Source organism: Boeremia exigua (assembly GCF_020726555.1).
Source record: "Boeremia exigua strain MPI-SDFR-AT-0100 chromosome Unknown C7974scaffold_3, whole genome shotgun sequence".
Classification (NCBI taxonomy): Eukaryota; Fungi; Ascomycota; class Dothideomycetes; order Pleosporales; family Didymellaceae; genus Boeremia; species Boeremia exigua.
Window position 1 is genome coordinate 2135173 of NW_025763520.1, and position 17558 is coordinate 2152730.

At 54.3% G+C, this 17558-nt stretch overlaps 7 protein-coding genes across 7 annotated transcripts; 5 read left to right on the forward strand and 2 right to left on the reverse strand.

The window, feature by feature from the left end:
• Positions 1-180: 180 nt before the first annotated feature.
• On the forward strand, positions 181-3033 carry C7974DRAFT_388644 (divergent CRAL/TRIO domain-containing protein). Its single transcript, XM_046141291.1, has 2 exons — positions 181-885; positions 933-3033. The coding sequence occupies exons 1-2, from the start codon at positions 387-389 to the stop codon at positions 2945-2947; spliced, it is 2514 nt and encodes an 837-aa protein (XP_046000518.1). The 5' UTR covers positions 181-386; the 3' UTR covers positions 2948-3033.
• On the reverse strand, positions 3034-5217 carry C7974DRAFT_422046 (Nulp1-pending protein-like protein). The gene has a single exon (XM_046144317.1). The coding sequence runs from the start codon at positions 5156-5158 to the stop codon at positions 3182-3184; it is 1977 nt and encodes a 658-aa protein (XP_046000519.1). The 5' UTR covers positions 5159-5217; the 3' UTR covers positions 3034-3181.
• Positions 5218-5550: 333 nt separating this feature from the next.
• On the forward strand, positions 5551-8171 carry C7974DRAFT_305776 (phosphatase 2C-like domain-containing protein; the record flags this gene model as incomplete). Its single annotated transcript, XM_046138039.1, has 4 exons — positions 5551-5908; positions 6799-6928; positions 6987-8006; positions 8060-8171. The coding sequence occupies 4 exons, from the start codon at positions 5551-5553 to the stop codon at positions 8169-8171; spliced, it is 1620 nt and encodes a 539-aa protein (XP_046000520.1).
• A 412-nt stretch (positions 8172-8583) lies between these two features.
• Positions 8584-10441, forward strand: C7974DRAFT_132688 (uncharacterized protein). Its single transcript, XM_046135415.1, has one exon. It carries the CDS (start codon positions 8727-8729, stop codon positions 10125-10127), a length of 1401 nt encoding a protein of 466 aa, XP_046000521.1. The 5' UTR covers positions 8584-8726; the 3' UTR covers positions 10128-10441.
• A 180-nt stretch (positions 10442-10621) lies between these two features.
• C7974DRAFT_373721 (uncharacterized protein) lies at positions 10622-11270 on the forward strand (the record flags this gene model as incomplete). Its single annotated transcript, XM_046140117.1, has 3 exons — positions 10622-10701; positions 10750-10946; positions 10996-11270. The coding sequence occupies 3 exons, from the start codon at positions 10622-10624 to the stop codon at positions 11268-11270; spliced, it is 552 nt and encodes a 183-aa protein (XP_046000522.1).
• Positions 11271-11887: 617 nt separating this feature from the next.
• Positions 11888-13267, forward strand: C7974DRAFT_305989 (PLC-like phosphodiesterase; the record flags this gene model as incomplete). The annotated part of the gene is made up of 2 exons (XM_046138056.1): positions 11888-13001; positions 13053-13267. The coding sequence occupies 2 exons, from the start codon at positions 11888-11890 to the stop codon at positions 13265-13267; spliced, it is 1329 nt and encodes a 442-aa protein (XP_046000523.1).
• Positions 13268-14148: 881 nt separating this feature from the next.
• Positions 14149-15847, reverse strand: C7974DRAFT_133118 (pectin lyase A precursor). The gene has a single exon (XM_046135419.1). It carries the CDS (start codon positions 15477-15479, stop codon positions 14349-14351), a length of 1131 nt encoding a protein of 376 aa, XP_046000524.1. The 5' UTR covers positions 15480-15847; the 3' UTR covers positions 14149-14348.
• Between the last annotated feature and the right edge of the window lie 1711 nt (positions 15848-17558).

The following is a 17558-nucleotide window of genomic DNA, read 5'->3' on the forward strand; positions in this document are numbered from 1 at the left end:
CCCGACACACATGGTAGCCTTGCCTTGCCAAAATGACACACAAGACTGTAGTAGCCGGTCGACCCGTCAAGTAAATTTAGATCTCAAATTAGTTGCAGAAACATCTTAGTCGGCTCAAACTTACGAGAAATAAGCATTGTAAGTCGAATCAAGCGCAGCCATGTCCGGGCAGCGAGCGCACAGGCCCCAAAACAAAGTGTGGCTTGTACCTTCTCCTGTTTCCTGTTCCCCAGACCAAACGTCATTGTTTACAGCCCCTCTATTGCTCCCGCTCCTTCCTCAGCCGCACTTCACGTGTCAGTGCTCTGCATCTCCACGTTCACACTCACATCGCGTGAGCCCTTCGATTTATCCAGGCTGGCGACTTTGTCCCCTGATCCGTCGCCATGAGCGGCATGCGTGCGCACCTCGCAAGCCGTCTTCGTAGTTCGTCGCTTTCCGCTGTCCCTCCACCACGCCAGAGCTCAGATTATTCAGTCGACTTGGCCAAGGCCGCTGCTTCCATCCTTTACCGCAGCCCCATTCCCTCCAAGGAAGGAAGGCCCGTGTTCATACTCAATGCTGCTGCTCTCCCCGACACCCACGACACCGACTTTGATCAGCTTCTTCCCTACGTGCTTGCACGTCTGCCCGAGGAGGATGATCTGCTGAAGGGATTCGAATACGAGGTGATCTTCTTTGCAGGCGACGGCGATGGCTCGGTTACGTCGAAGAAGCACAGGCCGGGTTGGGGCTGGTTCCTCCAGGCGTACCATGTGCTGTCTCGGGCCATGCGAAAGAGGTTGCAGCGACTCTATATCGTACATGAGAAAGCATGGGTACGCATCTTGACCGAGATCTTCTCAACGATTGTCAGCCCCAAGTTCAGGAGGAAGATCTACCACGGTATGTCTTGAACTTCACGCCTTGGCGACGCAAACTGACAACTGTAGCCTCCAGCCTGACCCAGCTTGCGCTCTATATTCCTATCGAGAACCTCCTCATACCGCCCTCGACATACCTCACCGATCGCCGCATATCTGATGACATCTTCGCCCCGTACGCCAGCGGGCGTCGTGCGTTTGCTGCACGCGACCCATTCCCTTTCACCAATAAAGGCACTACGCGCTTCCCACGGGTGCTACGCGAGACGACCAGCTTCATACTCATGGAGGAGAACATCACTTCTGAGGGCCTGTTCCGAATTCCAGCTCACTCCAAGCTGAGAGAGGTACTAAAGGAGGCATACGATCGCGGTCAGAAGTTCATCATGTGGAAGGACAACGGTGTATCGCTGCCAGTCCCAACATACCCTGAAGCAGAGCATCAGGATGAGATCTTGGCAGAGATTGACGCCAGAGATGCCTACTCCGTGTTCATGGCAGCTGCGATGATCAAGGCGTGGTACGCTAGTTTGAGACAGCCTGTTTTCCCCTCAGAATCCTACCGAGACCTGAAGCGGTTGTTCGGGAACTCGCAGCAGATCCCGGACCTCGATCAGCTTCGCGATCTGTTCTCGCCCGCCTCTGAGTGGTCCTTTTTGCCTGCCATCTCAAGGGAAATTGTAGTGAGACACCTCTTGCCGCTCCTCCACGAGGTGGCATCGCGTCAAGAGCAGAACAAGATGACGGCTGAAAATCTTGCTGTTTGCTTTGCGCCAGCGCTACTCTGTGGGCCAGACCAGATTGAGGATGCTAAGATGTCTTCTATCATCCGACGTATTTTTACGCATGCCGTCGACATGTGGGGTCATGGCCTTCGAGAAGCGTGTGGCCAAGAAGCGGCTACCTTCAAAGCACAGCTGGAGTTGCCCAGTAATATGAGCGAGTGGGACGATCCCGTCGAGGTCAGCAAAGGGGACGACAGGGACTCCATTGACGAGCAGATGAGTGGAATTACCTTGCAAGATAATGAAAAGGCGCCTGAAGTATACACGGACTATACAGAGGCCACATCGTCGGCGACGAGACCCCCTCCTTTACCCCCGCGATCGCGCATCCCATCTGCGAAGTCTTCTGGCGATTCTGTGCAGAGAAAACCAGCACCTCCTTTAGCAGTACCTCCCCGATACTCGACGGTGATCTCAGATGCACCTGAAGACGTTGCTGAATCGCCCATAACGTACGCAGCGACCACGGATGGCTTCTCGCCGCGACGAAACGAGTTTGATCAAGGGCAACGAGCCACTTTTCCTGATGAGAAGAAGTCTGGTACGGCAGCTAAACCTCCTATCCCTGCTCCTTCGTCTTTTGAAAAGGACGCGAAGCCGGCTACACCGGCTGCTCCTGCTTCTGCTCCTGCTCCTCAAATCATTCTCCCTAAGAGGAAAGCCCTGACAGCAGCGCAGGTTGACAACGTGGAGAAATCCACGGACAAGCAGAACGATGCGCGTAGAATCTCTGAGTATGGTCTCGATCGCTTCTTTCCGCAGGGTCAGGCGTTGCCTGGTCTTACCGATTTACCTGGAATCGACACATCGAGCGATAAGAGAAAGTGGATGAGTCCTACCTGGCACACACGAAGCGAGACCACTTCACCCAGTACCTCGCTCTCACCCACACAACTAGATCACAAACCTGCGTCAGCGACCGATACTCGCAGGCCCAGTGTTCCCTTTGCCAACCGAGCACCACAGATCACAGGCCTCGCACGACCAGTCTATCCCACGCCAACAACAAACACAAATGTCCACCCTGTGACCGGTCGCCCTTCTTCAAAGTCTACCAGCCTTCCCGTCCATGCGTCAAAGCCCAGAACGGTGAGCCCGGGGCTACTGAAACGCATGCCCAGCCTGGAACAGACCAACAGACCTGAACCCGAGCGCTTGGGACCGCGAAAGCTGAACTTGAAGAAAGCGTCTGTAGAGGACCTAAGGAAGCTGTTTGAGGATAGGGCAGGGACGGCGAACGTGTTGGTTGAGGTCGGCAGGCAGAGGAGTCTCAGTGTCAGCCCCAGTATACGCGAGTGAACCAAGCCTGATTATGGTTTTGAGCGAACAAGCAATTTCTTGGATACCCTTAGCTGAGCATATGTAATTGGTAATCGTAGACTTATTGCCTTTAATTGACCTGTAGTTTGATTGTCTGTGCACCATTTATACAGGGTGGTAGTTCCTCCGGCTGTTAGCTCACGGGTATCCATTGAGATTTCGGCCGTTACAGAACAGCTACGAGCTACCCTCCTGTACGGGTCCAATGTTCAACTATTCATCCGACCCGTCTTCCTCGTCCTCGTTCTCACCAGCATCCAGGAGCGCCGCTCTCACAACCTGAAACCTCTCAGTAATCTGCCGAAACTCTTCCAGATTGCTCCCATTCTCTGCCAGCGCCCTGACAAGGTTCCCCTCCGCCAGCCCCCCATTCACAAGTCCTTCGATGTCAATGTTCTGGAAGTAGCGCTGCAGCCTCTCCAAATCCGCAAGCAGCGCATTACGGTCCCCTGGCGCACCCTGGCCGCGCGCCCCCCCTGCAGCCGCGATGTCGTACGAGGGCGTGTTGTTCGCCGGCGGCAGCGGATCGGAGACAGACGTGTACTTCTCCTTGACGGCGACATCGAGCAGGGAGATAAGGCTCTGGTCATCTGTCAGGATAACGTGACGCGCGAGATCGAGCTCGTCTATGGGCGCAAGCCAGTACGGGTTCGCGCCGTCGCCCAGGGGCTCTTCGAAACTGTAGCTGATCTCGACGAGCAGCGAAGTGCCCTCGGTTGTGTTCCATAGGTCCTTTGCACGCGGGACGTACATTCTGCACAGCAGCTCCTGGAGGTCGTCCGTGGGCTCCTTGCCCCATATGGGCTTCGGGATGGGCGTAATATCGAGCTCTTTGCACAGGCGTGCGGCGAGCCAGGGATATTCGCGGACGGCGTTCTTGAGGGTGCTGCGCGCCTTGACAGGTTCTTTGAGGCGCAGGTGTGCGAGGGACACAGAGAAGGCGATGTTCGGCGGGACTTTCCACGAGCGCTCGAGCACATCCGATTCTGCGATTGCGACCAGGGATTCGGGGGAGCGGCCGCGAAGTGCCAATTGGTCCACCAGGAGGCGCATGCAGTATGGGTCTTCTTCAGGTGAGAGCGAAAGCATCAAACGGGCCCACTCGAATGCGGTGCGGAAGGTTGCACGGACGCATAGTGTGGCGATGTAGCGCCAGATGGCGAGGAAGAATTCTCTGTTTTCCGGGCGGGAAAACGATAGGCGTGCTTTACCAGCGGAGAGGGATGAAGAGAACGTAGAGTGCACACTGCGCCCGAAGGCGAAGAGGCCGCGTTCGAGCAGGTCGGAGGCAGACGCGTTGTCGCGCTGTTGCTTTGCGATTTCGGAGACTTGAAGCAGCGTGGAGATGTGATATGGGTGTATTTGAAGAAGCTGTATCATGCGCTCAGGATCGTAGCTTGCAACGCATTTGTGGAACTGGCGCTGCGTTTCTTGGTAGGAAGTGTTGTGCACGAAGCGGTACTCAACTGTCCCGTCGTCGTACTTCGCCACGATTTCCATGCCCAGCCCGCCAGACGTTGCGCGCGGCCATTCTTCCTTGCCTTGGATGAAGATGTTGCGCCGTAGACTAAGGCCAGTGAGGCGCGAGCCAGGCTGGTTGCGCCCAGCTACACGGGCAGCAATGCCTTGGGGCCCTCGCTGGCGGGGCTCGTCGTCGCCGGCATGCTGCAGTGCAGTCCTTCCGAAAAGCTTCTTCATCTCGTTGGTAGCGTGGAGGTGAGTGGTGTCTATACTAAGGGCAGAGAAGAGCTGCTGTGTTTCTTCGCTGACGGCGGGTTGCAGGGGCTCGTCACTGCCCTTTTTCCCACCAGATGTGACCTTGAGCGCAAGGAGGGCTTGGTCTATTTCATCAAGTCCAGTGTCTGTAGCTTCTTTCTGTGGAGCATCCGTCTTGGTCTTGTTCTTGCCCTTCTTTTTCTTCTTTTTGCTCTTCCTGGAGAGATTAGCAGCAGGTGTGCTCTCAATAATGGTTTCAGGCGCAGGTGCATCTTGCTCCTCGTCGACTTCCTCGTCGTCTTCGTTGTCGTCGCCTGCATCTCCTAACATGGCGAACAGACTTGGTTTTGTTCGCGGCTGAGGCGCAACTTCCTCTTCTGACTCTTCACTGCCCTGTTCCAGGCTGGCGAGCTTTTCCTGCAGTTCCTTCTCTTCATGCTCCTTCTGCGCTCGTCTGAGTGCACGTGATGACATGGTGATATTACTTTGGTGGTATGGGCGCAATTGCCAAAGTTGAGTTGTGGAGTTATTTGTGGTAGCAGAAGATGACGTCGACGTGGTGGTGGATATGAGAGCCGCTTTTTGGTTTGGGCTCAGCTGATTGGCTGCTAGAGTCACGATCACCAGCGGCTCTCACCCGCAACCACGGTTCGCAGCTACTGTGCCCACTCCACCCTACCGTCACTGCCATGCGTCGGGCAGCCTTCCAAGCAGTGCGCTCTGTCCGTCGGCCGTGTCTACGCAAGTTGGCGTCTCGCCGTGTCGCCTTCTCGTTCACGGCGCCGAGTAGCGGGCTAGCACACCGCGGCCTGCACCAAAGTGGCCGCTGGCGCTCATCCCCACCGCCGACCATCCTCACCTCGTCGATGCAGTACCGCGCCATCACGGGCGCTCTGGTAGCTGCCGCCGTCGCCTCCGGTGCCTTCTACGCTTACAACGGCAATCAGTCGACAACTACCAGTGCATCTCCGCTCAGCCAGGCCGCCAGTCTCAGCACGCAGGCCGGTGTCGAGCCGACCAGGAAGGCGCTCGTTGTCGGGCAGGGCGAGCTTTACACGGGCACCATCACGGGGACGGGCCCCATATCGAAAGAGACAGACGAGTACGGGCGACGCGTGGTAGAGATGCTGGACCCTGAACAGGCCACGGCGAAGCTGCGCAAGAATGAGGAGTCGTGGCTGGTGGGCCGTGGAGAGGGCGTCGTGCGCTACGACGTCGTTCAGAGTAAGTCGCTCTTTTCTTGTTAAGACGTCCCATATTTTTTCGATGTTTGAGGTGAGCGACATTCGTGCCTTCCTCAAACATGGTGCTTCGAGCCTCACTTGCAAGCTCGGACTTCTCTCACATAGACACACCATACCCTCACCGGCAGGCACAGCACGCCTCTACCCACACACCAGAGGCAATAGAAGGAGTTCAAATCGCCACTGTCGATGTGCTGGACTATGTTGTCCAGCTTGTCTGGTTCTGCCTCACCGGCACACTCGTGACTGTCAAGCACCCTGTCTGCACCATCATCCTCTCAACGATCGACATCCTAGCTGTGATTGCACGAGAGTGTGCGCTCGAGTTCTCTCCCAGCCTCCTCCACATGCTCCAAGCTGCGCTTCCGCCGTCTTTGGCAGATTTCAAGTCACTACCTTTTGGAAGGGATCATTACGAGGCATTCATCGTTAAGCAGCGTAACTTCTACAAGTACGGCAGCGTTGGGCTTCGTCGAGCGCGAAAGGATCGTGTTGTAGACCGAAGCTGTGGAGCTCAAACGCGTCGACTACGACACCTGCGGGAAGGCGTTCGTCAACAACAAAAACCTGAACATTCTCAAGACGTCTCAGGAACACCAGCTCAAAGCCTAATTTGCGAAGGATACCTATCAATGCAAGCTCTACGGTCACGATTTTGCGCAAAAGTGCACCTTGGACAGACACATAAGATTGATCGAGTGGAAGCCTTGTGTTCCTGTCTCAGCGACAGTGTCGAGTCGAGCCCCGAGCTCGCTAAACCGTTGCTCTCACTACTGTTTTCTTGGGACAGTTGGAGCAGCAAATTTCTTTTCCTGGACGACGTCTAGTTCCAAACGTTTACCGCCCCAACATACACTAACCCGTCAATAGTTCCCTCGAATTCCCCAATTGAGGATGACCACGCTGAGCAGATCATTGAGGTACCCTCCAATCTGGCCGCGACCGACAACGGTGCTGCTGCGAGCGACTGGATGTTCTGGGGCGTGTTCGACGGGCATAGGTAAATGATCCCAGAATACCCGAACATCTCCTGGTTGCGCAACTGCTAACGGTCACAGCGGCTGGGTCACATCGGCGAAACTCCGCCAGACACTCATCTCCTACGTTGCACGCGAGCTCAACACCACCTACAAGAGCGCACTCGCCGACCCTGCTCAGCGCATTCCAACCCCTGAGTCGATCGACAAGGCTATCAAGAGCGGCTTTGTGCTTCTCGACAACGAAATTGTGCACGAGTCCGTGAAGAAGGTCAAGCAGGCCAAGTCAAAGATCGCTGCCGCCGAATTGCTCGCCCCTGCTCTCTCTGGTTCCTGCGCTCTACTCTCTTTCTACGACAGCCGGTCCAAGCTTCTCCGTGTGGCGTGCACGGGCGACTCTCGCGCTGTGCTTGGGCGCAGGGGTGCCAATGGCAAATGGACCGCGACTCCCCTGTCCGAAGACCAGACTGGCGGCACCACCAGTGAGATGGAGCGCCTACGCAAGGAGCACCCCGGCGAGCCCAACGTCGTCAGGAACGGTCGCATTCTTGGTGGTCTGGAGCCCTCCCGTGCCTTTGGTGATGCGTCGTACAAATGGTCTCTCGAGACTAACGCTGAGCTGAAGAAGTCCTACTTTGCACGTTCACCATCGTCTCTCTTAAAGACTCCTCCTTACGTCACTGCTGAGCCCATCATTACCACCACCAAGGTTGAGCCTGAGAAAGGCGACTTTGTTGTCATGGCCACTGATGGATTGTGGGAAATGCTCACCAATGAGGAGGTCGTAGGTCTCGTCGGCCAGTGGCTCGATACCCAAGGCAGCATTAACGGCGGAAATGCGCAGACACAATCATGGTTAAAGAGTTGGTGGTCTTCTGAGAAGCTATTGCCCATCGACCAGAAAGACAACGGTGCCGGTGCGGGACAACGTGCGCCTATTCGCCAGCAACAATGGGGCACCAAGACCAACTTGAACGAGCGCTTTGTCGTCGAAGACAAGAACGCTGCAACCCATCTTGTGCGCAACGCCCTTGGTGGTAAGGACCAGGACCAGTTGAGTGCTCTGCTCACCTTACCCAGTCCTTTCTCGCGACGCTACAGGTATGTACCACATGATATTAATACGAGCGAGAGGATATTCTAACACACCCTAGGGACGATCTGACGGTCGAGGTCATATTCTTCGGGGAAAGTGCAGCTAATGGCACTGTCACGTTGAACAAGGAAGCTAGCGCTTCAGCTTCTGAACCAAAAGCAAAGCTATGAATAATACAATATAGATCCTTCGATCTACAAGCTCAGCATATATAGTACGGCGTTTATATGGCGTATATACGAGGAGCATGCATCGCCCTCATGGTATGTATCATTAGAACTAGCGACCCACAAATTCGTCCCATTCACAACCACCTCTTGTGAATCTCAGAAACACCACCACGCCGAACTCCCCTGACATGAGTACCACTGGAGTCTTCTCAATATCCCCGCACCTTTTGTGCATGGACCACATCATCCGCCTCAGCCCCTGTCTCATTACAACTTGTTTCGTTTACCTCACACGCGCCAAGAGTGTTTCAACGGCCTGTTAGCCGGAAGGAAATAGCACTGCCAAGCTCTGATCATTAACACTCGACTGTTCGCCGCAACCAAGGACACTGCATTGTAATGAGCTACCGGGTGCATCGTATGACGATCGCGGAGGAGCTTAGAGGTAGTTAAGCAGCGTCACGACACTCCACAATTTAAGGCGGCTGCATCGCCCTAGGAATCTTTCCACTCACTACCATTCATTCGTTCATCTTTACATTCATTACTTCCAAAATGGCTAAAGGACAGGTCCTTTCTCTTCTACTCGCGCAGTGCGCATTCTTGGCTTCAGCCGCTCCTCATGCATGCCCAAAGCGATCTGCCGTCCCGTCGTTGAATCCATCGGCTACCTCTACAGCTCCTGTCATATCATCTTCTTCCGCTACTCCCATCGTCCGTGCCGACGCCGCAGCACCCGCCGAATACACCGCCAACCCCAGCATTGGCGGTGGTGGGTCTAACTTTGTCGAGTCAGCCCATTTCCGCGTCGTCGGCGCGTCCACGTCAACCAAAGCCAACAAAACCCTCCAGCACCTCGAAGCAGCACACTCCTGCTTCGTCGAAACTTTGGGATGGCGCACTCCTGGTCTGTCATTCAACACTGGCGGCATCGGCAACGAAGTTGGGCCCTGGTACAAGCTCAACGTGTACGGCAAGCAGGAGTCTGAGTTGCCCGGTGCCGCCGGTGTGCAGGGCACAGATATGCAGGCGGGTCTCGCCTATCTAGAAGTTGTGGACCAATTTCTCGATGTGCCAGATGTGGTAGTGCATGAATTCGGTCACAGCATGCACTTGAGCGAGAAGAACTGGATCAACCAGGGAAACACCGGGGCATGGTGGGAGCCGATCGCAAACTTTATCGCCGACACATACACCTCCACGCCAGCCTGTAGCGCAGCACGTGCTGCTCACGGTTTGTCAGGCGAGGAAGGCGACTCGATCATCGAGCTACAGAAGATCATAGGCGACAGCCACCAGGTCCTCGTCGATGGGACCCCAGACTCCGGCAATTACTATCAGAGCTGGCCATTCATCGCATACCTGACGAACAACCCGGACAACTACCCTAATCTTGGAAACGACACCCTCCTCCGCATGATCCGCGAGTATAAGCTCGAGTCAAACGAGACACCCCTGCATTCGCTCGAGCGCGTACTCGGTGGAGCATCCGGGAATGTCACCGTGCAGCAGGTCGTTGGCCGCTACTGGGCGCATATGGCGTTCGTTGATATCGGACACCCCAAGGCACACGAAGCGTTTACTGCGCAGCGTCCCAGTCTGAAGTACGATAACCTTGACGGTGCGAGTGGAGACTACACCGTGAAATCCGCCCGCGCGCCGCGTTACATGGGCGCTAACATCATCCCTCTGACGGCCACCGAAGCTTCTGTTGACGTGGCAATCACGGCAGAAGATCAGGGATATGCGGCTACTTTGGTGGTGTCCAATGCATCGGGCGTTACGTACACCGACGTTGTGTCTGGAAAGGGCAGCGTTCAGATCGCTGATGGTGACGAGGTGAGCTTGGTCATTGCTAAGACGCCTGAGCTTGTCACGTACGACCCGTTCAAGATCAGTGCCGAGTTGAACCAGGGGTTGCAGTACAGTGTGAAAATCACCGGTGCGACTGCTTAGAGGGTTCTCTAAGAACGTGAAGGGTGATGGCTCATTCGGATTGAGCGATTTTCAGCTTCTGTATATACTTTATCCTATCGAATCTGGCACATAGTGCTCTACGCTACACGCTGTTTCTGTTACAGAGCAAATGTGAATAGAATTATGCTCACTCCCAACACCGACACGAGGAGAAGGGCATGTTGTGCGAAGACAAAGTGACTAGATGGTCCATGACAATTCTTCTCAGGCTTAAGAGAGCTTGCAATAAATCTATTGAAAGTCCATGATTTCTCGACTAAATGGAAGTAACACGTGAACGTGCGATCGTGGAAATCGATGGTTCAGCTCGCGTGTCGTATCCCAACCAAGCTAAAGCCCGTCGAATGCCGCTGTGATGTCATGGCGACGCGCAAAAGTCGAAGCTGCAACCACGCCGGTCAAGCTTCGACCCTACAACACAAGCTACTACCTTCTACGTACCCAGTTTCTTTTCGTCAAAACACCTCGAGAACATGTCTGAATCATTGGCCGCATTCCGTACTGGGCGCAGCAAGGACCTTGCCCAACTGGCCGAGGAACACATCAATCATGAGTATGTGCTGTTAGACAGCTCGCCGCAGCCACTTCTGACTTTGAACAGCTTGAGCCAACAAGATCAGGAGCTTCTGAAGAGCGCAGCTAAGAAGGTTGGAACCCACGCGACTGTTGCATCTATGGCCGGTCTTGGTCTTGGTGTCTTCGCTGCCATTCGGTTGCGCAGGATGCGCCTGGCCTACTTCAAGGCCTTCAGAGCGATGGAGAAGCCTGTCGAGCTCCGTTTTGCGGATGGCCGGACTGGTAAGTCTACCAAAGTCGCTCACGAAACCGCAAACTAATCTTCACGCAGAACCCATCCCTGACATCTCTGCACAACTAGCACCCTCGAGATGGGGCGATGCTGCGACATATTTCTTCTTCTCGATCGCCGGCCTCTTCCTCGGCGGCGAACTCGGTCTGATCACTGGTACCGCATCGGCGACGAGGACTATCACACGCGACCCGGCTGCAAAGGAGCGCATCGAGAAGGCCTTCAAGAATTACCGCGTTGACGTTTTGAAGCGTGAAATCAAGACTCTGGAGGGCAAGAGTACGTTTGAGCAGATGTTCTCTAGCTCATCGTGACTAGCTGAGGTTTCCGGCATGAGGAGAATTTTCCACTTCTTATTGTACTGGAAACCCCATTGAGGGGTTGGATGAGCGATGCCTTTCTGTACATACATAACGATTGAATGAAATAGTTCCTGGCCAACCTTGGCACATTGAGTGTTAGGTTCATCAATAAGAGCAGGGAACATGTCTAAACACAATCCCCACTCCCCAGCATCCCCAAAACATACGGCGATCCAGACTCAATTACGTGTCGCGCTAAAGGGAAGGTCGGCAGTGCTTGTGCGGCTCTGCAAATCAATGGCTGGAGTGATGCGGCTACAGGGCTTAGCTGGCGCGAAAACAGCGCTAAGACGTCACATCAAGGAGGTTGACGCAGGCCAGCTCAGGTCTTCAAAAGCACTGCCGCAGCGCTCTGACTTCGGTCTCAACAATCGTGTGCTGTATCTTACCGCTGCCTGTGCCTGCCTTTTCTGTTAGGGTCTTCCTACGATTTCCTTCGCTTCCGGAGGCTTTGTTTGACACTAACGAATTTTCACGACTTGGAGTTCCTGCATCATTTATACCACTGCATCTTTCGGGGTTGGGCTACATAATACAACACTATATTTACACTCGACCTTGCGTCGATCATGAGAGGCACAACACTATCCTTCCTCTGGCTTGCAGGCTTCGCTGCTGGCCAAAGTAGTTCATCCTCAGCATCGCCGTCCGTCATCACCCTGACTGGCACTCAAAGGCAGCTGTCTGGTGGCGAGTTCGGTGGATCGGTCACGGTACCTTCAGACTTCGAGGGCAGCACGTTCGCGACCTTGACCAGTGCGCCATCCGGAAGCACAGCGTCCGCCAATGCTACCGTTTCAGCATCCTCGGGCGAGTCTATCATTAACATCGGCGGAGGCAACAGGACCAGGACACCAACAGGATCGGCCACAGGCTCAGCAGCCCTGCCTCAGAACACACAACCATGCAACAACTATGTCGAGTTTTGCAATCGCAAATACTCCAATATCACAGAGGTCGCTGCTCACAACTCACCATTCACTAAGGAGCGCAACATAGCCCGTAACCAGGACTATGGCGTTACTCAGCAGTTGAACGATGGCATCCGTATGCTTCAGGGTCAGGCGCACATGGTCAACGGCACACTCTACTACTGCCACACCTCTTGCGATCTTCTCAACGCCGGCACGGTCGAGGATTACCTGAAGGAGGTAGTGGCGTGGGTCGAAGCACATCCGTTTGATGTTGTTACAATTATCTTCGGCAACTACGACTACGAGCAAAAGGACGGGAACGGCAATCCTCTGGTTACATCTTCCAACTTCGACGAACCCATCAGGTCTTCTGGACTGTATCAGTATATTTATCAGCCGCCGAAAACTGCCATGGAACTCGCAGACTGGCCCACTCTCGGAGAAATGCTGCTGCAGCAGAAGCGCGTTGTGACCTTCATCGACTACAACTTTGACACGGACGCCGTTCCTTATCTATTGTGGGAGTTCTACAACATGTGGGAGACACCATACTCTCCGACAGACTTCAATTTCCCTTGCACGATTGGACGACCCGAGGGTGTTAGTGATGAAAAGGCAAGGGACATGCTGTACATGGCCAACCACAACCTGAACGTGGAGATTGCAATTGCCGGTTTGAGCTTATTGGTGCCCAATGTTGCTGCGACAAACACGACGAACGGGCTTGAGGGTCAAGGCAGTCTTGGACTGATGGCCAACCAATGTACATGTAAGTACCACCCGTCCGTAGTGTGGATCTACAGATATTAACGTGTCATAGCTGATTGGGGCCGCGCACCGAACTTCCTCCTCGTCGACTTCTACAATCAAGGACCAGTCAATGGCTCCGTCTTCGAGGTCGCTGCTCTCGCAAACAACGTTACTTACGACCGTCAATGTTGTGGTAGGGCCACGTCTCTCGCGACCGCACTTCTGACGCCATCCGCGACATACTTTGCGTTTGTCGTTGCCGTCATCGGTGTTTTGGCAATATAGGACGGGGAGAGAAGAGCTGAAACTGAACATTCGAAAACATGGCATTGGGTAATGAGCATTGCACGGCGTTGAGCATGCACTTAGAATTGCATGGCGTAGATATCTAATCTATAACGACTGTTTGACTAGGGCGCAGTTGCCCACGAATCCGCCATCCACCCGTCTCATACCATAACTCCACTCGTAGGGTCTCAACCTAGCATCTACACTGCAATAAATGTTCCGTAACATTACAGACCGCTGGGACTAGGCAACACATGCACTAACAAAAAGAGCAGATAACAGTCAACTAATCAATAACCCATGCTAAGCCTACAGCTGCAGCTCCACTCCGCCTTACCTACGAGATTGCTCCGCCGGACGGTCTGTTCATCATTTTAGTTGAAATGACCAATGCCCGGACCCCCAAAATTCGCTACCCGGGGCACCGGGCAGGGCCTTTACGAGACGCGTGGTGACCACACCTATCCAACCGGCCGCGAAAAAGCGACATTCTCGACGAAATCAGGGCTGCGCCTCCCCGGGACCTCCTTGACCTCGACAGTTCAGAGTCCTGCAGGAGTCGAACGTCCTTCTGTGTTTCAGTCCGTATCCGGGTCTCGCACCGCCCCCGGCCACATTACGGATCGAAGGATTCGCGGCATGGGTGGCAGGGAGCGTGCGCACCAAGGCGGCTGGTAATTGCCGGTGCGATGCCTGCGTGGTGGTAATATGGAGAGATCATATGGATGGTCGTCTTTCAAATGCCAAGGGGGGCGTATGTTAAACGCGGGTAGGCGGCTTTGCGTGAGGCGTTGTTGTGCTGTTTAGATTGCGTGTTGCGAGACTGCAGGATCTCATGGGGGATGTGAGAAGTTTGAGCATGACGCGGCTGTTGCTGTCTGCAAGGTTGTCGCTCGGTTCAAATTCGCATGGTTTCGTAGCTCACGTGGAGAGAAAGAAGTCTAGGAGTGATGTTGAAGAACAAGTAAGGTGGTATATAGAAGTCTAATGTATGTACAGAGAATGAAGTTATCTACAGCGTCGTCTAGCGACCAGGACTTGCAGCCCTCCCAGCTATCGCTCAAAACGGGCGAGTAGCTTAGATGCGTCCGAAACCAGCGGTGTTGACAACGTTCTTGGCAACGGCGGCGGTGGAGGCAGAAGCAATGTTCTTGCCCTTGAAGTTGGCGAGCATGCTGGTGTCAGTGCCGGCAAGGGTGCCGGAGGTACCGTAGGCGTTCATCTCGCAGTTGTGGCCAAGGTAAGCCTTGCAAGCAGCGTTGTTGGAGCCGGAAGCAAAGACCTTACCAGGAAGACCGGCCTGAGCAGGCTGGTCAACGTTCTGGAAGACGTTGCCCTCAGCAACGATCTGGGCGCCGGAGTCAGCCTCGAAAGCGTGAGCAATGGCGTAGAAGTAGTTGTTGACGGCGTGGAGGAGGGTGTTGCCAGCAACCTTGGGGGAGCGGCCGGAGGTGTGGTGGACGTAGTTGTTCTTGAAGGTGACGGTGTCGGAGGAACCGGTGAAGTACAGGCCCCAGTAGTGGCGACCGTCGCAGGTAGCAGACCACGAGGAGGCACCGTTGATCTCGTTGTTGGAGATGGTGACACGGCCGGAGGCACCGTTACCGAGGACAATGTGCTGGCGGGAGATCAGGTCGGTGGTGACGTGGTCGATCCAGATAAGGTCGGCACCGTCGATGGTGATGGCATCACCACCCCAGACGTACTGAGGGTTGATATCAGTGAAGCGGACGTTCTGGACGATGATGTTCTTGACGCCGGAGACCATGCGGATACCCTTGCCCTTGATGACACCCTTGGAGCCCTGACCGATCAAAGACTTGTTGCTCTTAACGGTCATACCGAGAACACCGGCATTGTCGTACTTGAGGCCAGAGACCTTAGGGGCGTTGGGCTGGTAGTTGCCGCACCAGTTGTCCTTGTTGATGGCCTTCTGGCAGTTGCTGGCAGTTCCCCAGGGAGCGCAGCCAGCAGAGGTAGAGGTGCCCTCAGTTCCAGTGAAGTCGAAGGTCTTGGTCAAGACAATGACACGGGGGGAAGCATCAGCGAGGTAGCTGATGAGCTGGGCAGTGGTGGAAGGGTAGACGGGGGCAGCAGAGCCACCACCAGTAACGCCCTTGGCGAAACCCTCAGCAGCGCCCTTAACAGCATCAGCACCGAACGCTGAGCCAGCAAGCGCCGCAACGGCGGTAAAGATGGAGAACTTCATTGTCTAGTAGATAGATGCAGAAATGAATGGATGCAAACACAGTTTGCTTTGAAAAGAGAGACTGAAGTTGGAAGGGTGAATGAATGTCAAGTCGAGGCTTGGATATTAGAAGAACGGCAAAGCATCCCACCTTTATAACTCACGATTCTCAGCTTGAGGTTGTACCCACTAGCCAGCCTACTTGGCGGACATTTGTTTTGCGGGCCGGTGCTTGGGTCACTCATCACTGCGAAGCCGGTAACTGCATGGCAATCAGACCTGCATCCACAAGTAATGACCCCAGCGGAGGCGTTCTTCCGTTGGGTCCAGGTTGTTTCGCAGATTGCGACGCTTGTTGGCCAGCGCCCAGGGGCAATTGCCGTACCGGATGTTGATTTACTCAGGGAATAGTTGCTTTGCAAGTGGCATAGCACCGGAGGGCTGAGCGTGCTGGGATAGTATCGGAGAAAACAATCTTAGTATGTTTCACGAGGCAGGGGGGGGGTTGATACGCACGTTGCGCAAGGCTGCCGCGATACCCTCCGGCCGTCTTTAACACGGCCGACTATGCCTTAAACAGCCTAGTCTACAAGACGTTTCATGAGCTTATGATCATTAAGATTGTAGGGATGGGCGTGTAGTAGACCTAGTTGCGCCTCACATGCGTCGAGTCACGACAGGAAGACGGTTGTGCGGTGTGTACGACAACGCATTGCCGAGGTGGTGAGATTCGAAGCGGTTCTCTAGATGACGCCTTCAGATCATTACTGCAAACAGATGCGACTTTGATCTAGAAGTTTTCCAATCTCTGGTAATAAACATAGGCCGAGAATGTGCCGTTGGAAAAGCCCCGTTCAGTGAGCTACGCAAGAGAGACCGCGAATGCGACCGCGAGGCGCTGCGTAGGCGTGCGGGCGCTAGTAGATGCGGCTCACGGTTGCATGTTAGCATATACCTAGAAAAAGGCGCCGCACAGCATCGGTGTGATCATTGAGGTTGACAATGATGAGGTGATATTTGGGGCGGGCCAGAGTTCTCAAGGCTAGAGCTGCCTAGCGCGGAATTGTGGTGGGCAACATTCCAAGGAGCTCTGAATCCTTTCATCCCAATTACCGAATGTGAGGGGAAGGCGACAACCGTTAGCTATAGGGGAGCATGCGCATCCGCCACAGACCGTTGAAGAAGGAGACAACACGTGTATGTTGGATTGGTCTCCAATCTCGGCCGTTTGGGACCCACATCAAACATCAATGGCATAGGTACCACAGAATCGATTAAGCCCGTGCAGTAGCAAACACACACCGACTGCAATGGTTCATGAGGCTCGACGGCAGATGCTGCACTTGGATTCGAGAGCAGTATGCCATTTTCGCCTCCCACACACGACGGTCGTCATCTAACTCCCGTGAGACAAATGTTGTCCTTCGCTTTCATTTTATCTCGCGCCGATACGTCTGGCCGACAATACGCTTCAGACCCAGGTCGCGCCATCTTGGCCATATCAGCTTTTCTCGCTCGGCTGCCTCCGTACCAGAAGGTACCAATTCAGCATAGTGTTCAGAAGCATTACCCAAGGTGGCTTTTCAATAGTCGGTTTCTTCAGTACTTAGATACGGTTTAACGGCGTACGTAGAGTTAGACTGCCAGCCCTTGCACGAATGGAGCCTCACTGCTCGCTGTGACTTCAGCATTACATGGAACCCCATGATCTTAGAATTGGTGGAAGGACCGTTCCTGGCAAGCTTGTCGACGCATTAATGTTAGACATGTCCACGTTTCACCTCGCAGTCCACATCCTGACGAGAAGTATGGCCCTGTCGACCAAGCACTAATAAGTTATGGTAGTAATGAGGACATGTCGCAAAATATCGAATAATGGCCAGACGACTTAACAGATGGTTGTTGTTGCACCCAACAACCATCCGTTAAATCAGCAAAGCAGTAGGTCTTACACCCGTGATTTCAGAGACTGGACGAGATTGGTGGCTGCCAGGCCTTGCTAGCTAACGATATAGGAAACATAGGGTCATAGTTGAAAGGACTGTTCATGTCCTCACACATTGAAGTAGAGTACGAAGCAATGAACGTAACGCAGGTTCA